The sequence below is a fragment of the Stenella coeruleoalba genome, assembly GCF_951394435.1.
Source record: "Stenella coeruleoalba genome assembly, chromosome: 21".
In the NCBI taxonomy this organism is placed as follows: Eukaryota; Metazoa; Chordata; class Mammalia; order Artiodactyla; family Delphinidae; genus Stenella; species Stenella coeruleoalba.
The window spans coordinates 36,042,159-36,061,717 of NC_137167.1; the positions used below are offsets into that span (position 1 = coordinate 36,042,159).

General features: G+C 39.9%; 1 protein-coding gene across 18 annotated transcripts in view; it reads left to right on the plus strand.

Annotated features, from left to right (window-relative positions):
- The window catches only part of TENM3 (teneurin transmembrane protein 3), a 697,856-nt gene that overhangs the window by 616,575 nt on the left and 61,722 nt on the right, over positions 1-19,559 (plus strand). For 17 of the 18 annotated variants that reach the window (XM_079909550.1, XM_079909554.1, XM_079909551.1 and 14 more), the window contains 4 exons: positions 2,974-3,120; positions 16,413-16,629; positions 17,638-17,757; positions 18,557-18,818. In XM_079909550.1, coding sequence (XP_079765676.1) covers positions 2,974-3,120; positions 16,413-16,629; positions 17,638-17,757; positions 18,557-18,818 — 746 coding nt within the window. The remainder of the gene's footprint in view (positions 1-2,973; positions 3,121-16,412; positions 16,630-17,637; positions 17,758-18,556; positions 18,819-19,559) is intronic. The other variant, XM_079909542.1, reaches the window with a different exon arrangement.

Here is a 19,559-nt window from a genome sequence, read left to right on the forward strand (position 1 = left end):
GTGACCCTTATGAAACTACTTTGTTAAAAACAAACTGAAAAAAAGAGAATTATTTTCTCACCTCCCTCCAAAAAAAGTTGATTATTTGTAGATCTCATAGTTGTAAATTTCCAAAATTGTTTAGTAATAAAGAATTGATTCCATTTGTTCTACTTAGCTATGCTTTCGTATAATCTCGGGAAGGATCAGGGTGGGTCCATTCCAAATAATCTGGGAAAGGGAGTGTTAGTTTACCTGCATACTTTCCTGAAAATGCTGAGCATATCCTGGAATCGTGACTACATTTTCTAAAACGTGAATATATTGCATTTTTAGAAGATATGAAGTGCATCTCTGTCATGTAATGGGAGTCTTATGTCAGCTGCAGCTACTCAATTTGCATGTAAATTCTGAAAATTTCCTTGTCCCATGTGACACTTCTGAAATGTCTGTCTGTTCTTTTTTCCTTTTTAATTTCTCAAGCTCACTATTTGGATAAGATAGTTAAAGGTACTGTATACTTGCTCTTTGTTGACGTATCTCTATATAACCGTGTATTAGCTTGCACTAGGTATGAAAATAGACTGTTTTCATGCATATTTTTGTAAATTATAAATCAGGCTTACATTATGTGAAATCCTTTGGATTTAAAGTATTGAGACTTGAATGTCTGTGTCTCACTTTTATAAGTTTGGGTTATTGCAGATTTCATCCTATGTAAAAACATTAGTTTTCACTGGAACCAAAAACTGAAGATAACAGTAATTTGCTGTTTTTTGTTTTTTTTGTTTTGTTTTCTGGTTTGTTTTTTTTTTTTTTTTGGCTTTAAGATCTTCATTGTTGGCAATTCAGCTCATAAGCTTTAAATTCTAAATCAAAGAATCATGAACGCTCACTCTTATCACAGATAAGAAATTGTCAATCTGAAGAAGATTCTGGTTAACATATGTTGAGAGAAATCTCATTTATCCTCATATGGAAACTTCTTTGGCTTTTTCTCAGTGTTTCGAAATATATGTGATATCATAATTTATGTTTTGTGATTTTCTAAAACAACTACAAAATACTGTGCATTCTAGAAAACAAATGATAACACCACTCAGCAGAAAACAGCAGATTCTTTGTCTTCAGTTATCATAGAAATAAGTGAAAACCATATTTTTCAGAAGAGAAAATTCCCTTTCCCTTGCTCCTCAGATTACCTATTTTTTTATTCCTTGTTTGTGCTTTTCATTAGAATATGAAAATATTCATGACAATATCCAGGCTTTCATGTAATAACTCCTTGTGTGCAGGCAGTCAGCTGCTGCACATCTTTGTCAGTGGGGCAGTTAAACCCCTTATTTTTTTTTTTCATTAAAAACAAAACAGAAGCATTCGTAAGGAAAATTCACCTTTTAGGTGACTAATCCGTAAATACAGATGGTACTTGTCTGAAGGAAAAGAAGCCGCAAAATTAATCTTCTCCTGCCCTGATGGTATCCATAAGTGTAATTTCATCATACCCAGCCACAAGAGACTGTCAAAATAGTCTTCTTTCTGTTAACTCTAAGAGACAGAAGGTCTCTTTGAGATCTTTTCGTTTCACGTTCCACAGTGGAGGAGGGGAAGCCAAGATATGAATAATTCTTTTAATACAGACTTAAAATAAACATCCTTAAACGGATTGTTCCCTTAAACTTTGTCACCAAAACAAGAGTAGCATTCTAATTATAAGAAGCTGTAGAACAAACTCCACCTGCCAGAGCAAGTATTGTTTTTACTAATATATATTTTATACCAAATTATAAGTAATTCTTTCCAAAGAGATCTGATTAATAGCCAATTATTCTTGCCATTTTAGAGCATTTATATCCTCGTTTCTGTCAGTGTCGTGTCACGCTCATAGACAAGAGCACCAGAATCTACCCAAGTGTCATCCTCATAAACAGATCATGTTGGCTGCATGCCAGTTATCATCTGTAGGAAGTGGCAGAATTTTTTTTTTTAATGTCATGTTAGGCTGAAACAGTTATAGATTTTGGATATATTAAATTATTTTCATTGTTTCCCAAATTTTCCCTCCTTGCCCATAAAAGCAGACAAGATAGGATATAAAGGTAACAGCATAAAAGCTTTAGGGAGATTGTCACAAACTATCACTCTTCGCGCTCTGTCTTGAAGCACGTGACTACCGTGTTTTTGTTCGGTCTATCGATGTTTTACTGTGGTCCTTATGGTATTTCATTTTGTCCGTCCTAAGTAATCAAATATGCACAGCTATTACATTCGGTTGGAAATCCTGTCGGTCCTATCCCATCCGTATGCAGCCTGAATCCTAATGTTTGTTAGAATAGATGCTAAGCTGCTTCACTATTTCCTGGGCTTTGCTTATTCTGTGAAAAGGAATGTATTCTCGGCATAAAGTATAGTCATTAATACTGGCCTATACTTTGTGCAGTTATTTAATGCACTGTAATTTCACATGAATATACGGCAACTCTGAGGCCAGATGAAATTAATGTTCTCTTTTCAACATCATTCATATCCTTATACCTGCTCTCATGCTTTGAAATTAGAGGGAATTTTTGAAAGCAACAAGGCGCTTTTAAGAAGGCCAGTGTTGTTTACAACAGATTGAAGGTCTCTTCTAGGGCTTCTGAGATGGTCTTGTTGTGACGCTTTTTCACACCTTACAACCAACCTTGTCGCTTTGCTAAAGGAAAAAAATTTAAGTTAATTTTGTCTGGCCTGCAGCAATTTAGTGGATCATTGCAGGTATTTCTGTCCTGCACAGGTAAGTGGTGTCTCAAGGGTCAGGCCAATCAAAGATGCCACTTGGATAAGAATGAGATTCCTTAGATAATGTTGCTGTTTCTATCCATGTGCAATTACAGTATTTGTGCTGTTTCGAAAGGCCTGTTCCCACTAAGTGTCCCTCATTTGTTTATTTGAGGTGCAAAAACTTTCAATACTCAAATCACTTCTGTTGTCCTTCTTTGTCTCTTTTGACAGAGGGGTGCCCCGGTCTGTGCAACAGCAATGGAAGATGCACACTGGACCAAAACGGCTGGCATTGTGTTTGCCAGCCAGGGTGGAGGGGAGCAGGGTGTGACGTGGCCATGGAGACCCTCTGCACAGATAGCAAGGACAATGAGGGAGGTAAGAGACGCTGAGCAGGAAAGCGAGCTTGTGCCGGAACTCAGGTTTATGAGTTCTCGCGGGTACCTGGTTATCTGTTGCCAAAAAAAAAAAAAAAAAATCCGATCCCCACAGATTAAAGTTTTTGAAAAATGTATGAGTGCTGATAGGGTGATTTTGCTCCCTATTTTCCCGGAGACAAATGCAAGATTCTCGTCATTCAGGGAAAAGGCAAGGTAACCAAGCTACCGTGTAATGTACATTGTTCTCCATTCCTCGTGGTAATCTCCAGGTGACAGTTCTCCTTGGTGCAGTTTTTAGGACCCTGTAGATTGGGAGCTCTAAAGCAGTATTTTAATAATGCAACATTCCAAAAGGTGCAAGACAGCTCCCAAGGTCTTCTGTTGGAAGGCCTGGATGAAAAGAAAAAAAAAGGGAACAGAAAGCAATCCCCTTGAAGCTGTACTTCCAGTGTCTATTTTTTCTTTCCAGTGTCTTTTTATCCTTAACCTTACACCCTGTGAAAAGGATTATGATATTCCACCCCATATAAGCCCAGGGTTAAGAAATAATTATTTTCCCTGTTGCGCACATCCTCCGTGCTAGTGTATTTCAATTTCAGAGAATAGAGAAGTGAGAGTTAGTGTTTGTCTCCAGTGATGGAGGACTTGCCCCTGGAGCTGTTCAGTTTTGGTGTCCCTTTGGGACTGAGGTTTTTGGAAGGATTCAGTTTCTGTCTGGACCTCTGTGGTCACCTGCTGTGTGGGTTAGTGTGTGTTTCCCTACCCCCACCTTCATTCCACCTGCCCTTTTGGGAGTGTCCACGTGGGCAATATAGTGTTGGTTAAAAGTGCAGGTTTAGAGTCAGATCTTCCCTCCAACTCGTAGTGCTTATGTGACCTTAGACAAGGTTCTTATCCCTTTACATTTCAATTGCTTCATGTATAAAAGAGTGATAAAGAAGTTTCTGGAAGGATTAAGCTAGAGAATGTTTGTAAAGTACTTAGTGTATTGCCGGGGATATATTATATTGTAAGTAGCAGCTATTATTATCCTATTTTCCTTCTTTTGCTTTCAAAAGTGCTCCCCTTGACTGGGTGAAATTCATAAAAGGTTGTCAGAGAAGGTTGAATGGCCTTTTCCTTTCCAAATAGAGTGGACCTAACTTCAGGCAGACCTCGGAGATGTTGCGGGTCCGGTTCCAGAGCACTGCAGTAAAGCAAGTACCAGAATAAAGCAAGTCCCACTAATTGTGGGGTTTCCCAGTGCATATCAAAGTTATGTTTACCCTACACTGTTAAGTTACCCTATACTGCAGTCTGTTAAGTGGGCAGTAGCCTTATGTCTAAAAAACAGTGTACATACCTTAATATAAAAATATTGCTAAAAAGTGTTAACCGTCATCTGAGCCCTAAGCGAGTTGTAACATCAAAGTCGTAACATCAAACATCAAAAAACCATCATAGATCACCATCACAGATATGGTAATGAAAAAGTTTGAAATATTGTGAGAATTACCAAAACGTGACACAGAGACACAAGGTGAGCAAATGCTGTTGGCAAAACGGCGCGATGGTCTTTGCTTCACGCGGAGTTGCCACAAACCTTCAATGTATGAAAAATGCAATATCTTTGGAGCACAATAAAGGGAAACACAGTAAAAACAAGGCCTGCCCTGTACTGCTCTCTCAGAAGCAGAGTGCCAGAACCAACTGTCAGCTCTCCCCATTGCCCCCAACACACACACACACACACGCACACACACACACACACTACAGTCATTCTGAAACCAAACGTTATTTGTGTCTCAACTTCCTAAGAGTTGCAATTCTCCCCTTTCATTCTAGCACATTGGTCACTATTTTCCCTGTTTTCTTTTAACCTGAGCTCTTGAGAAACTTGAGCCACTGGTTCTGAGCTGAAGCCTCCTTTGCTGTCTGCTCCTGATAGATTTAGGTGGTCCTTAGCCCTCGCAGCCCCTCCTGCCTAATGATATGAAGTTGCCCCGATCCCTCCTCAGCGCGCCCATGTGCCTGTCTTAGGAACCACAACATCAGTCCTCTCTGACCCCCAGCCCAGACGGCAACTTTCCTCCTTGCTTTCCCCCAAGGAGCCCCTACCCCACTGTGTTCTATTGCCCAGGGAGGAAGAGGAGCTTCCCTTCCTCCTTTTTTTTTTTTTAAATTACTCTTTTATTTTTTATTCTTTTGCCACACAGCATGAGGGATCTTAGTTCCCCGACCAGGGATCGAACCCATGCCCCCTGCAGTGGAAGCGCGGACTGCTGGACCGCCAGGGAAGTCCCTTCCCTTCCTCCTTAATCAGATATTTCACACTTGTCTTCTAAAAGATTTACCTTGAGGAGGTTACAGACTCTTGCAGAGGGAAGCAAACTGCAGGGCCAAGTCTGCAGAGACGCTGCAGAGTAACCGAGGGGCTAATCAACTCTTTAGTATTGTTATCAGCTAAGGAGGTTTCTCTCTTTCCTCAAAATTTATCAGCTGTGAACTGGCCGCGTTCCCCCCTTGTTTATTCTTCTTAGCCTGAAGCTAGGCTGTCTCTAGACTTGCCTCTCCAAGGGGAAATCTGAGCTGATAGAAGACCTCCTGTGGATTCTCTACTTAGCTCATATAATTTGTATTCCTGTCCCTAACCTAATTTTGTTGATCTTCTGAGAAGGAATCTCAGTGCCAGCTTTATTATATCCTGAGATTGTAACCTGGGTGCCTTATAACCCAGGCTGGAGGGTTCCTTGAACTTAAGCATGGGCTGTGTGTATACAGACAATATTTTCCACACCAAACCCCAACTCAAGACACATAATCTGGCAATTAAGGATATCATTATCATTATATGAGGACAATAAAACAGAATGTTTAAAATAAGGACTATACTTGAAATTCTATGATACGTAGGAACTGTACCATTAGAGATCTATTGTCTAAACTAAGTTTGATGTCAAAATGGTGAATTAGCCAGAAAGTAGCTATAAGTAATTTGATTTAACACATTAAGTAACTAAGAAGGAGGAGAAGATGAAGAGAGGTTGATTTAGCCCGAATCAGAAATTAAACGTATCATACGAATAGCTGCTAGTCTAGTCTGAGTAATTTTGTAGAACACAACTTTATGAACTTTGCAGAACATACACACACACACACACACACGCATGCACGCACGCACACACACACACACACACAAAGAAAGTTGCTTACTATTCCCAGAACTGAAAAAGATATATTTAAAAATTTTAGAAAGGACAGCCACATACGGTGAAATAAATATTTTTTTCTTACGCCAAGCATCTTCCTTCGCCTCCAAAATATACCTTCCTTTACCAAATCCGCTTCACCGCATTTCTACTGCCTAAGCCTAAAGATCCTCAACCTATGGATCTCACTAAATAAATAAAGAATCCGCCTGCCGATGCAGGGGGCACGGTTGGAGCCCTGGTCCGGGAAGATCCCACATGCCACGGAGCAACTAATCCGTGCACTACAACTACTGACCCTGTGCTCTAGAGCCCGCAAGCCACAACTACTGAGCCCGCAAGCCACAACTTCTGAAGCCCGCATGCCACAACTACTGAGCCCACGCACCTAGAGCCCGTGCTCCACAACAAGAGAAGCCACCGCAATGAGAAGCCCGCGCACTGCAATGAAGGCAGTCCCTGCTTGCCACAACTAGAGAAAGCCCATGCGCAGCAACAGAGACCCAACGCAGCCAAAAATAAATAAAATAAATTTATTTTTAAAAATAATAGGTGACCCTCTCTGCCTGTGGAGCCAGCTTCCCCTTTATGTCTCTAGCAGGCATGGGAAGAGCAGGCTTCGAGGGGAATCTGCAATGAGGACCAAGAGAGGTGGGTTACCAATAAGGTAGCCTCCGGAGGGGCTCTAGCTACTCTCGCAGCACCTGCGTGGTCATGAGAAGTAAATCTCCTGTTCAGTCGGACCTTGTTTCTTTAAGGCTCAAATAAACAGCTGTTGCATACACAGACTCATTCGCTTTTCAGAACTGAGACCACCCTTTACCCACCAGAAAGGCCTTGACAAAGATCCCCGCTCTCTGTGGACTCAACAAGGTGTCTCCCCCTTTGCTTCTCAAATCTGAGCTCCAGGTGTCGCACAGAGGCAGCTGGAGCAGACATCAGGGCAGAGGTGGGCTATGGGAGAGTCAACTTTTAAATCGCACAGTGGACGTCAGAAACTTGTGGTCACTGGACCAGCGAATTGTGGCGAACATCTCCACACAGGGCCTGTAGGCACTTTGGAAGCAAGGACAAGACATCCTTTGCTCATTGGAAACGGCTTCTGAGCAAGGGATCCACGCTGCAGCCTCCACTTGGCTTGTACGTATTTCTTCAGCTTTATCTTCACCTACAAAGTCATCCTCCCTCTAGACGGAGCCACGTCTTGTTCATATCCCGGAACTCACTCTGCTGGTGAAGTCGCTAAGATTAGAGAAAAGACAGGTGAAGAGATGGGAACTGATCCCTAGTAAATGCTGTGTGTCTGGAGTGGGGTTGAAGACAGTGACTCCACACTGCCCCCTCCTCAGCTTATAAAACTGACAAATTTGGAGAGAACTGCACCTAGGCGTACAGACAGTGGTAACAGATATCTGGGTTAATCATCTGTCAACTCTGCTTGTTCTATGCTGCCACCATTCTCAGGATGTCTCTCTCACCAGCTCGAGGTTTACATTCCTCTAGCATAACAAGCCCAGTGCAGGGAGGACACCTTTTTCAATGGTTACGTGAGACCTGGGCCTGGCCTGAGCCCGACTCTCATTGGTCTGAATTAGGTCACCTGCCCTACAAGGAAACTGAAGTTCTGTCTCCAGAATAAAGGGGTGAGGATGGTGGGTAGGCAGAGAAACAGATTCCACTATCGGAATGAAACAGCTGTCGATAGCGTTTGGCTTTAGTGTAACCAGACAGTGTACTCCAATAACCATTTCATATGGCTAGTAGAACTCTGTTAGTTTCAGAAGGAATCTTCTAGTCTCTCTCTCCTCCCTTCCCTGCCAAATTCCAGCCTTCTCACTTGAGAACAAGGAAACCCATGGTGAGCCTCCCCGGACATGCTCTCCATGCCTGAGACTGACGAGGCAGCTCTCAGCTCTCTCCCAAACACTACTGTGCGCATCGTCAGTTTCACCTGGTCACCCTACGACAAGTCTCATTCAATAGGGGGTGTCCTGGCTTTCAGCAGCTCCCCATATGGTGGTCCTGCTGTGGAAGCATCAAAGTGCAACAGCTAGCCAGAGAAAGCTCTGTGTTTTAGAGACTCAAGACGCTTATTAATGAGATGATTTCTCCAAAATATATTGTCTCTGGCAGTGGTTACCATGTTCCTATTGTCCTTCTCATTCGGGAGATCTTGTCAGAGTTTCCTTTGACATCTTGCTTCCCTGTCTGGTCCTCCAGTGGATAGCTCCCCTGTGGGGACCAGAGGCATCCTGCATATTGGATGGTTGAGGGCCCAAGAATGACTTAAAGCCTCTTCCTAAATTTTGTGCAAGATGGTAGAGTGTCAAAGTATAAATCCTGCCAGGAAAGATGCATCTTACTTGTAAGTAGGTAGAGTTATTCTTTGTCCTTCAGAGTTGCTACTTCGTGGGGCTAGATGTCAGGAAGATGTATCTAAAACAGGCTTTTTTTACATCTTCAGAGGTTGATAATTGTAGAGATTACAATTCAACTGAATTAATTTCTAAATAAGCTCAGATTCAACTGAGCTTATTTAGAAATTAAAAAGAAACCGTAATGAGAGAGAGAGAGAAAGGAAGGAAGAAAAATACAAACGAAAGATCCAAACTGCAGGAGAAAGCAGGAGTGTGCTAGCAGTGAAAATGAGGAGGGAAACAATGAATGAAATTTTAATGTAAGCCTCAGAATGAGTGTGATGAATGGACAGAGCTGGTCTAAGTTTGGAGATTTACCAAATGAAAATAGGGAAATCTTTGAAAATAGATTTTTAAGAAGTCCTAGCAGGAGGATGAGACAATGGTGTTCTCCAAAAAACATATTGAAAAATAAAAGTTAAATAAAATAGTAACAGAAATAGGAAGAGGGGGGAAAAATGGTTTAAAAAAAGAAGAAAGAGAGAGGGTGGGAGGGAGGGAAGGGAGGAAATTACTTAGGAAGTTCCTAAGTACTTCTTAAAAAGAATCCAGATATCAGAATATAGAATGGCACTCAGTCTCAGAGCCTTAAAATACGTTAACCTGGCAGATGATTTGGGGCAGGGGGAATTACTATTCATTTGAAAGACCCTATGAGATCCTACTATAGGGAGAGATTCAGGTTACTCTGAACCCTTTTACTATCCACAGAAGTTTTAGAGCCCTGGGAATCCCCTTCTAGGAAAGAAAAGTCCAGCTTGTGCTCTCAGAAGCAAAGGACCCCAGTAGCCTCCTGGTAGTACAAAAGGAACATGGGGTTTGATCACTGTTTTTTGAATGAGTTTTAGAAGGAGAGGAAAATCAGAGCCACACAGGCTGGAACTAAAAGTCTCCCCTGTATTTTACACCCATTACCATTTGCTGCCACTGCAAGGTTCACAGTGTAACAAGGGGCATCGCACAGAACCTCTTTAGAAAGTGTCCCCTTTCTCCATGTAAGAACCTCTGCATTCCTGGGCAGGGTTATTACTAGTAACCATACACAAGTGCTACATTCTCATTGTCAGGAGTAACCACTGTCAACAACTTAAAGAGTATGTGTGCGCCTCCTTCAGTGAATCTAGATGCACACTTATGTTTTTAAACGTAAACGGGATAGGTACTGTTCCAAATTTGATTCTGCCAAAGAAGGTGACTTAGAGATCTTTTCATGTCAGTACATATAGGCCTATCTCCTACTTTATAATAGAAACACGGTTGTCCTAATGAATTTTACCACTACTAATTAATAATTATTTAGTTGTTTCTCTTTGTTTTTGCTCTTCGTATAAGGACAAATCTGTAGTGAACCTGTGTGTGCACCTGCATATAAATCTGTGTAAATGTACAAGTATTTCTTTGGGACAGATTTTTAGAAATGAAATTGCTGGGTCACGGGGTATTTTAATTTGTAATTCTGGTAGCTGCTGCCAATTGCCTTGCAAGTGAGTTTCGCCATTGTGCACGTCATCCGTAGGATAGCGCTTATCTTCCCCATGTTCATGATCTGTACATGATCATTGTACATAAGCAAAGTTGTCCAACAAAATGAAAAATATGAATTTTGTTTGCTGGGTGGAAATGACTCCATTTTTATTGTTTAATTTGCATTTCCCCAATTACTAGTTAGATTGATTCTCTTTATATATGTTCCTTGATTGTTTGCATTTCTTCTTTTGCTAATTGCTTATTTATTTTTCTTGACCATTTTTTTCTATTGAGTTACTTGACTGTTTCTTTTTAATTTTTAGGAGTTCTTTGTATATTCTTCTTATCAGTTCTTTATGAGGTGTGTTGCAGATATTTTATCCCAAGTTTTCGTTATCTTTTAACTTTGTTTATGGTGTCTTTCATCATGCGGAAATTTTCAAACGATAAACTTTTACAAGGTAAATGTTGATAAGGTTTAACTTTTCCTTCATGAATTCTGGGTTGTGTGTCTTTATAAGTACATACGTAAGTTGTACTTATGTGTAGTATTTCCTATAATTTCTTCTAATACTTTTTGTAATTTTATGGATTGCTTAATGTCCAGTTCATCAAGAACATGTAAAGATACCTATTAGAGTAAAAATAGAAACAGGAATTCAAGGATTAGCATAGTGTCTGAGGGCAGGAAAAAGGTGATGAAAGAAAATCAGCACGTGTCTCTGCTGTGCTTTTAAGACATCATTTTGACCTGTTTAGATCTCATAATCTCTAGGAACTGAATTGATTCTTCACTTCATTCAGCAAAATTATTTTATGCGTACTTGGTGCCAAGAAGTATGTGTCCTAAATTCTGGTGCTACAACAATGAACTAGATTAGCCCTCAAGGAACTTCGTGAGACCATTGTCTGAGCTGATCGCTAAAGGAATTGGGGAGGGGGATAAGAGAGCAGGTGAGAAGTCTCCCAGCGGAGGAAATAATAATCACAAAGGTCTTGTAAGCCAGGTTAAGGAGTTCTAACTACTCAGAAAGCAGCAGGGACCAATTAAAGGAAGTATTTTAGCTAGAGAAGTGAAATAACCACATTTGATTTCTACCAAGATTACTCAGATTTAAGTGTTGAGAATGAATAGCTAGGACAAGACTGGCACCTGGGAAACCAACCCCTTGTTGAGATCTTGTCAGGAAGTGACCATGTGGTCTAAACGGTTGTTTCAGTGAAATGGAAAGAAATAGACTGATTCAAGATATGTTTGGGGTGGACAAAAGGAGGATCTGGTCATTGATTAGGTGCAGAGAAAAAGGGAGAAGAGGAATCAAGGTTGACATTCAGGTTTCTGCTTTGAGAAACTGGGTGAGTGGATGGTGGAACCATTCCTTGAAATAGGAAATGCAGAGGAAGCGAGTGTTCAGAGAAGATCATATTTGCTGTGCTTTAGACGTGTGTTAAGTTTTCGATGCCCGTGTAATATCCAAGTGGAAATATCTAGAAGACTGGTTGTGGATTTGGAGTTCAGGAGAATGATCAACCTGGAGTCATTAGCCTTGAAATGTTGTGAACATAGAGAGAATAAAGCCACCAAGAAAGCTCTGCTGTAGACAAACCAAGAAGATATAGAAAACCAAACATGATCCCAATTCAGTAATAAGTGAATTTCATGCATGGTACAGAATGGTGACTTAAAAGAGCAACAAAAGGTATACCCGTACACTTTGAAAAGTCTAAAATCCACAGATAAAATACTGCATGAGAATTTCTACCTCTACCTCCAAGTTGAAGGTGGGGGAGGGGCTTCCAAATACTGTGGGGAAGGGCAGTGGGCATTAATTAATTATCTTTCGAGTAAAGAGGAAAATTCATTCAAAGGAAATTCATGACTTTTTATCCAGTCAGTATGTCAGGGTTTTAAAAAACAAGTCAAAATATCCATAGCTGCTTAAAAGACAGAAGCAGATCAAAGCCAGCATAGAGGGTAAACTAGGAAAAGATGGAGTCAGACATTTTAATTATCTAGCAAAATAGGCATTAAATTTGCCAGAAAAAAAATCAAGAATGATTTAAAGACTATAAGGAAATAGGGCAGGGTAGAAACTTTAAAGCAAGACTAGAGGTTGGCAAACTTACCCCTGGGCCAAAGCTTGTTTTTGTAAATAAAGTTTTATTGAGACACAGTCACACCCACTCATTTACGTATTGTCTCTGGCTGCTTTAGAGCTCTAAAGGCAGAGTTAAATACTTGTAGCAGGGACTATATGGTCCACAAATCTGAAATATTTTTTATCTGGCCCTTTATGAAATAAGTTTGCCAGCCACTGTTACAAACCAATGAAAGGGTTAAGAAAGATGAGAACATGTTTTGAAATGATAACAGAACAATAACACTGAGGATTAAGTGGAAGGAAGCATACTCATTGTCTATATCAAAGTACCACTTACATTGCAAAGCCTAACCAGGAGAAAGAGGGGCTCTTAACTGATCATTGGAGTTGTTATTCAGTGGGTTTTGAACAGTTCTGATTTTCTTTAGATTTTTTTACGGTTAATTCTATTAGCTAAGGCTTCCACACCAATCTCAATTTAAGCCGACCTAATATTCCTGAGACTAGAATGGAACGTTGATGATTTTGAGAAGCTCTTCCACGAAGTCACTTTTACTACCGTATACATTTGGGCAAGTGGGTAATCAGCTTAGTTTTACTAGATAGCCCTAGCCACGTGAGTATAGACAAAGAATGAAAAGTGTTTTCTCGAGTTATAGGAAGCCAGATTCATAACCATCCGTCACTTGCTTGGGCAAGTCACTGATAAACTCTGCAGAAAAATAACAAACCGTGTGTCCCTGCAACTCGGCTGTTGAAAATGAGATTCTTTCTCTGATTGATGTTAGCAGAGAGGCTTGTAAAAATGCATTCCCAACTGACTAGTTCAGAAGGCGTCGATCTCGTGCAGTTTTTTTTTTTTTTTTTTTTTTTTTTTGCGTTATGCGGGCCTCTTACTGCTGTGGCCCCTCCCGTTGCGGAGCACAGGCTCCGGACGCGCAGGCTCAGCGGGCCCAGCCGCTCCGCGGCATGTGGGATCTTCCCTGACCGGGGCATGAACCCGCGCCCCCTGCATCGGCAGGCGGACTCTCAACCACTGCGCCACCAGGGAAGCCCTCATGCCGTTTTATGACCTGCAGACTACATGCCAGATGCATGTTTGCTTTTTATAAACTAACAAAGATGAATGATGAAATTGGAGCATTCCTCTTTGGCCAGCTGTACCATATAGTGCCTAAAGGAAGACACTGCCGGGATATTATAGGAGACAAAGTGGGGGGGGGGGATTTAACCCTTAATTACCAGATTAATGGAGATAAAATATAATGTTTGGAAGTACTTTCACTATTAAGTAGTTTCTACTTATGTTAAAAAAACGAACGTAAGGGAAAAACCTGTAAGAATATAAAATATTTGTGTGGAATTACTCTGCCAAGCATATGCACACCCCATTCTAAATCCATGGAGTCAGAGCTCTTAGATACATCATAAAACAGATTAAAGATTCCTCATGAAGTCTCAACATATGATCATGAATTGTTACTGAATGGGGTTTTTTCAATTGTTTTTTGAAGCTAAAAATGATTTAGGGGCAATAGGTCAACCATCTACGATTTTAAAAATCTGAATCTTCATAACTATGCTTCTATTTCTTTGAGACAGATGGAGAAAAATGCAATATATTGCATTATATAACATATCCTCTTGAAAAATAAGCCTCTATCATAGTTTCATCTTTCTTCCACTAGAAATATTGAAGAATATTTAGACATTTTTTATCTTTGTGGCCTTTTGGCTAAGAAAGCAATATTTTGATAAATTTCTATGGAATTTCAAAGCTCAGTTTCATTTGACTTTCTTAAACATGATTTTAAATTTTTGTCAAAGAATAAATATACAGTTTCAAGTAATTAACCCATTTTTTAGAAATATAAGAGACACCTACATGAAAATGTATCTATAATAAAAAAAACTATGTAATAAGATCTACTTATCAGAAATTCAGACTCATACATTTTCATGTCAAATTATAGTGTCAAAAAGTTAAAATAGTAATGTAAAAAGAGTCCAACACCATACATTTAATTCCAATATTTACGTATTAAGCCTTTTTTTTCAACTATAAGGGAAATAGTGAGATTTTTAGTTAATGTCTCTGGATAAACTGCATCTCTTTCAGTTTCAAGTGACAGAAAGGCCACAACCCAAACAGGCTTAAGGAAGAAGGCAATGCTTTGGCTTCTAGAACTGAAAAGCTCAGGAGGTCAGGGTCAGCTTATTGCAAAAGCCCCAAAGGTGTCACTATGACCTGTTGTCTTAGGTCTCCAGCTCTTGACTTTGCCTCTTCTGGGATGACTCCGTTCCCAGACAGGTTCTGCTGTAGTGGCAGCAAGAGGGATGCAGCAACCCTGGCCTCACAGCCTTACAGCTCCAAGCCTGGGGGGATGGGAGCTGATGGGGCAGGATTGCTTTTTAGATAGTTCCTGAAATTCAATCTGGCTTGCCAAGTTAGGTCACATGTACATTTCTGAACCAAGCACAAAGGGAAGTATGCACGTAGACTTGAGAGTTGGGGAGAACTGGGTACCCAAATGGAAGTTCAGAGCTGTTGCACAAACAAGGGGGAATGAGTGTTAGGAGAAACCACAAGTGTTGACAACGTTCTTCAGGTGGGAGCCAGGCTCCTCATCTCCTGTTTCTTACCTTATCTGCGTTGTTGACCTAATTCTAGACTGGGCAATATAATTCAATTTAGTCTGTTTTCTTTTGTCTCAGTTTGCTGTCAGATAATGAATGGGCAAGCTTATGTTCTATTAATAAGAGTAGCCTAAAGCTAAAGAAAAAAATGACTAGTGTGGTTTTTCTAAAAATAAAAGTTATTTCAAAACACTTGTGTAAATAAAATATATAGGTCAGCTAGATATTTTCAGCTGAGTTTGCCATAATAGGGTCACACCAAGACCTAAAACTTAGGTGTGAAGATTTTATAATGATTTTTTGTCTGTTCTCCCAAAGGTAATTAAAGTCTTCGGAAACTAATGTTTTTATTAATCTACATTGAGAAATGAAATTGCCAAGCAGATCAAACTTCATGTATCAACTGGTCACTGAAAAATGACCTTAAAGGATAATGTCATCAACCATCATAACCTGACTCTTATCTGCTAATGGGATGGTTTAAATGTTTCAAACAAAATTCTTACATGGGGCATTGAATGTAGTTTCCTTCTGATATTTCTGGAGAATGCTCTGGAAGATTCTACCCATTACTCTTGTTATGTGACCAACAGTGTAGGTCCATTTTTAGTGATAGGTTTCTTATCATTTCCAATATTATGGCCTATTTACATTAGCCACATTTTTATTAACATCTGCATTTTAAAGGATGTGTATTAAGAGCTCAGGTTCCTGTTTAAAATATGAGCAATGCGTTAATTTTATACGGAAAACACTTTACCATCCTTGGGAAAATGGTTTCCTTGAAAGGTGGTTGGCTAATCTCATTCATTATATGTTACTCTGTCTGTGTATTTCACGGACTTTCATATTCTGACCTTTACCCAAATTTTAGATGGGGGAACAGACGGTTAGTGGAGCAGTCTGAACACACACAGTATTTACCAATTAAGTCCACCGTTGTGTATGGGCACAGCTCATGGCACGTCAAGACAGTTACAATAGTAACATCAGAGCTCAGTGATCACAGGTGACCATCACAAATATAATAATAATGGAAAAGTGGAGTATCGCGAGAAATACAAAAATGTAACAGAGACACGAAGTGAGCAAATGCTGTTGGGAAAATGGCACCGATAGACTTGCTCCACACGGTTGCCACAAACCTCCGATTTGTAAAAAACTCAATATCTGTGAAGAGCGATAAGACGGGGTCTGCATGTGATGGATTGTTCTAAACAGTCATTTTTTATTTTTTACTCAGAATCAACATTATATGATTTTTTTTCAGCCATCTTCAATCCAAACATTTACTGTCTATGAAAGCAACTGCAGGTATTGTATTTCATTTGGTTTCAAAAAGTATGCCTCCTAGAAATGACTATCAGATAGGGGGAGCGAATCATTTGATGTGGAAAAAGCCAATCAACAAACAAAACGTGCTCTACATCATGGCAGAAAAAGAGGAGTTCTCTTACTGGTTTCCGTTTCTGTCTACAGATGGACTCATTGACTGCATGGATCCTGACTGCTGTTTACAGAGTTCCTGCCAAAATCAGCCCTACTGTCGCGGATTACCTGATCCCCAGGATATCATTAGCCAAAGCTTACAATCACCATCTCAGCAAGCTGCCAAACCCTTCTATGACCGAATCAGTTTTCTCATAGGATCTGATAGCACCCATGTCATACCCGGAGACAGTCCTTTCAATAAGAGGTTAATGCAGCTTTTCCTTACATAGACTTGTAGTGATATTATCATCAGTGAGAAGCCCTTTATATGAAATGCTGATGACTGTGAATTTGAGGAAAGTGCTTTCTTTAAAAGGCAGTTTCTCCTCGTTTGGCACATCCTTCACCAAACTTCGCATCTCAAGCATTTTTGACATAGTTCCCATACTTTGTCAATTTCAGTACCTGAAACATAACAGGACATCCCATTAAGGAGTCAATAAATCTTCATTTAACTAGTTGATTTTTGTTAGCACAGTTGGAAATGTTTCAAGAGAAGCAATGAAAAGACTCCAAAAGGCAAAACAGAAGTGCACTTTTTTTTAAGCTGAGCTCACTAAATAATATAAATTATGAAATAATGTAATGGAACTGCTAACGGCATGGCAGTAAGATTGCATAAGCTGTTGGACTGGTGCTTTGCAGAGCAGTGATGACCCGAAAATAAACCAGTAAGGGAAAGCAGGTGTCTTGTGTCTCACTGAGCAAAAGAAGATGATTTACACCAGAACTCCTAGTTCTGCAGCAGTTTAATAGCATTAATGCAGTTAGACCCAGCAGTTGATTAAAAGTTGTTTCACAAATGTTCCTTATTGCCTGCTTAAATCTTGTACTTTTTGGTCCCTGTAGATTTCCCAATTGCCTTGGAATTAATTGCAAAGTATACTTTCCTTCATGCAAGCACCAGGTATATGACATGAAAAAACTGCAGCTTATAATTTTAAAACTTCATCTCTAAATTATTGGTCTTGATAACTCTCCAAAATCCAGATTGCAATGAATTAAAACCCCTGGTAAACACCAGACATTTCGAGAATGTGGATTACAATGAATTAGAAGGAACATTGTCTTGGGAGTATTTCAGGTCTGGTTTCTGTGAATACAAGTGCATGCAATAGTGTTATTTTATCCTTAGATTGAATTATCTCTACATCATGATAATGTTGGCCTGAAAAGACAAATGTTCATTCTAGTTCTTCTACTTTTCCCACAGCCTTGCATCCGTCATCAGAGGCCAAGTACTAACTGCTGATGGAACGCCACTTATTGGAGTGAATGTCTCGTTTTTCCATTACCCAGAATATGGATATACTATTACCCGCCAGGATGGAATGTAAGTTAATCCCAACACCCTGTCTCTGTTTGAAGTATTTTAAGTATAAAAACTAGGCATGCTTGGGCTTCCCTGGTGGCGCAGTGGTTGAGAGTCCGCCTCCCGATGCAGAGGACATGGGTTCGTGCCCCGGTCTGGGAAGATCCCACATGCCGCAGAGCGGCTGGACCTGTGAGCCATGGCCGCTGAGCCTGTGCGTCTGGAGCCTGTGCTCCACAATGGGAGAGGCCACAACAGTGAGAGGGCCGCGTACCGCAAAAAAAAATAATAATAATAACTAGGCATGCTTGTGTCACCCATTATGTTTTATTGTCCCTTCTAATATGGAAATGCAACAACTTTTATTCTCCAGAAATCTGTGACAGTATACATGGTGGCAGAAATTTAAAGTTATATACTCAGATAGGTCTTTAAAAGTTGATTTCATTTCCTAAGGCATAATAACAGTGTTGTGGTTTTATAGGAGAATGTTCTTCGTCTTAGAAGATTCATGTTAAAATATTTGAAAGTGAGATTTTGTAATATCTACAACTTACGCTCAGATGGTTCTGCAAAAGGAGTAGATAGGTAGATAGATAAAGCAAATTTGGAAAAATGTTAATAAATTAGTAAATCTAAGTTAAGGGCGTATGGATGGTCATTGTATAATTCTTTTAATATTCCTTTAGATTTGAAACTATTTCATATAAACGTTGGGAGAAGAAGTTTTTCTTTATAAAGCATATTGATCTGGGGAGGTGAGTGACTGGAGTTGCATGAGGTCCAGATAATTCATTAAGCATGTCTTGTTTTTTCTTAGGTTTGACTTGGTGGCGAATGGCGGGGCTTCTCTAACTTTGGTATTTGAACGATCCCCGTTCCTCACTCAGTATCATACTGTGTGGATTCCATGGAATGTCTTTTATGTGATGGATACCCTAGTCATGAAGAAAGAGGAGAATGACATTCCCAGCTGTGATCTAAGTGGCTTCGTGAGGCCGAATCCTATCATTGTGTCGTCACCTTTATCCACCTTTTTTAGATCTTCTCCTGAAGACAGTCCCATTATTCCCGAGACACAGGTAGGATATTCTAGCAGGCATTGCTTTTATATAAACCATTTTCAGATCATGGGGTTTCCAAAGAATGTTTTTACAGGATTACAGAATTCCAGTGCTATCCTAAGTAATTCTATAGAGTGACATATAGAATGTGGTATGTGTATGTACAAGGATAGGTATTTCTATAGTAAGATATCTAGTTATTCCTTAAATATCTATTAAAAATACTTTTTCCTCAAGCTATATCTGTATCTTGTATTAATTGTAGCCAAATGGGAAAACAGCTTAAGCTCGACAGCTAATAATGTCTTTGCTCGTGTATTCATTCATTGGAAAAAGGTTTTAGTGCCTGTACCTGACCTCCTAACTGACACTGTACCAAGTGCTACTGTACATGGTCATTACTCTCAATATTTTACTGCTTAATGATTATTGTAAGCCATTCTACATGTGATAAAGATTTGAATGAAGAACTATGGAAGTTCAAAAGAGAGGTCAGTTCCTAAGGAAGCCGAGGAAAACATCACTGAAGAGGCTGGCCTTCAAAGGGGGGAAAGGATATTCCAGATAGAAGAAAATGTGTGAGCAATAGCATGGTGGTAACAACAAATGCTGTTGTATAAAAACTGGTGAGCAATTTAAAGGTGGAGGACACTCATGGGGAAAGACTGGGGCCAGATAATGAATGGCCCAGAAATACCATACAATGGATACCTTGAATTCTTTAGATGACATGGAACCAGGGGGCCAATGTAGATTTTT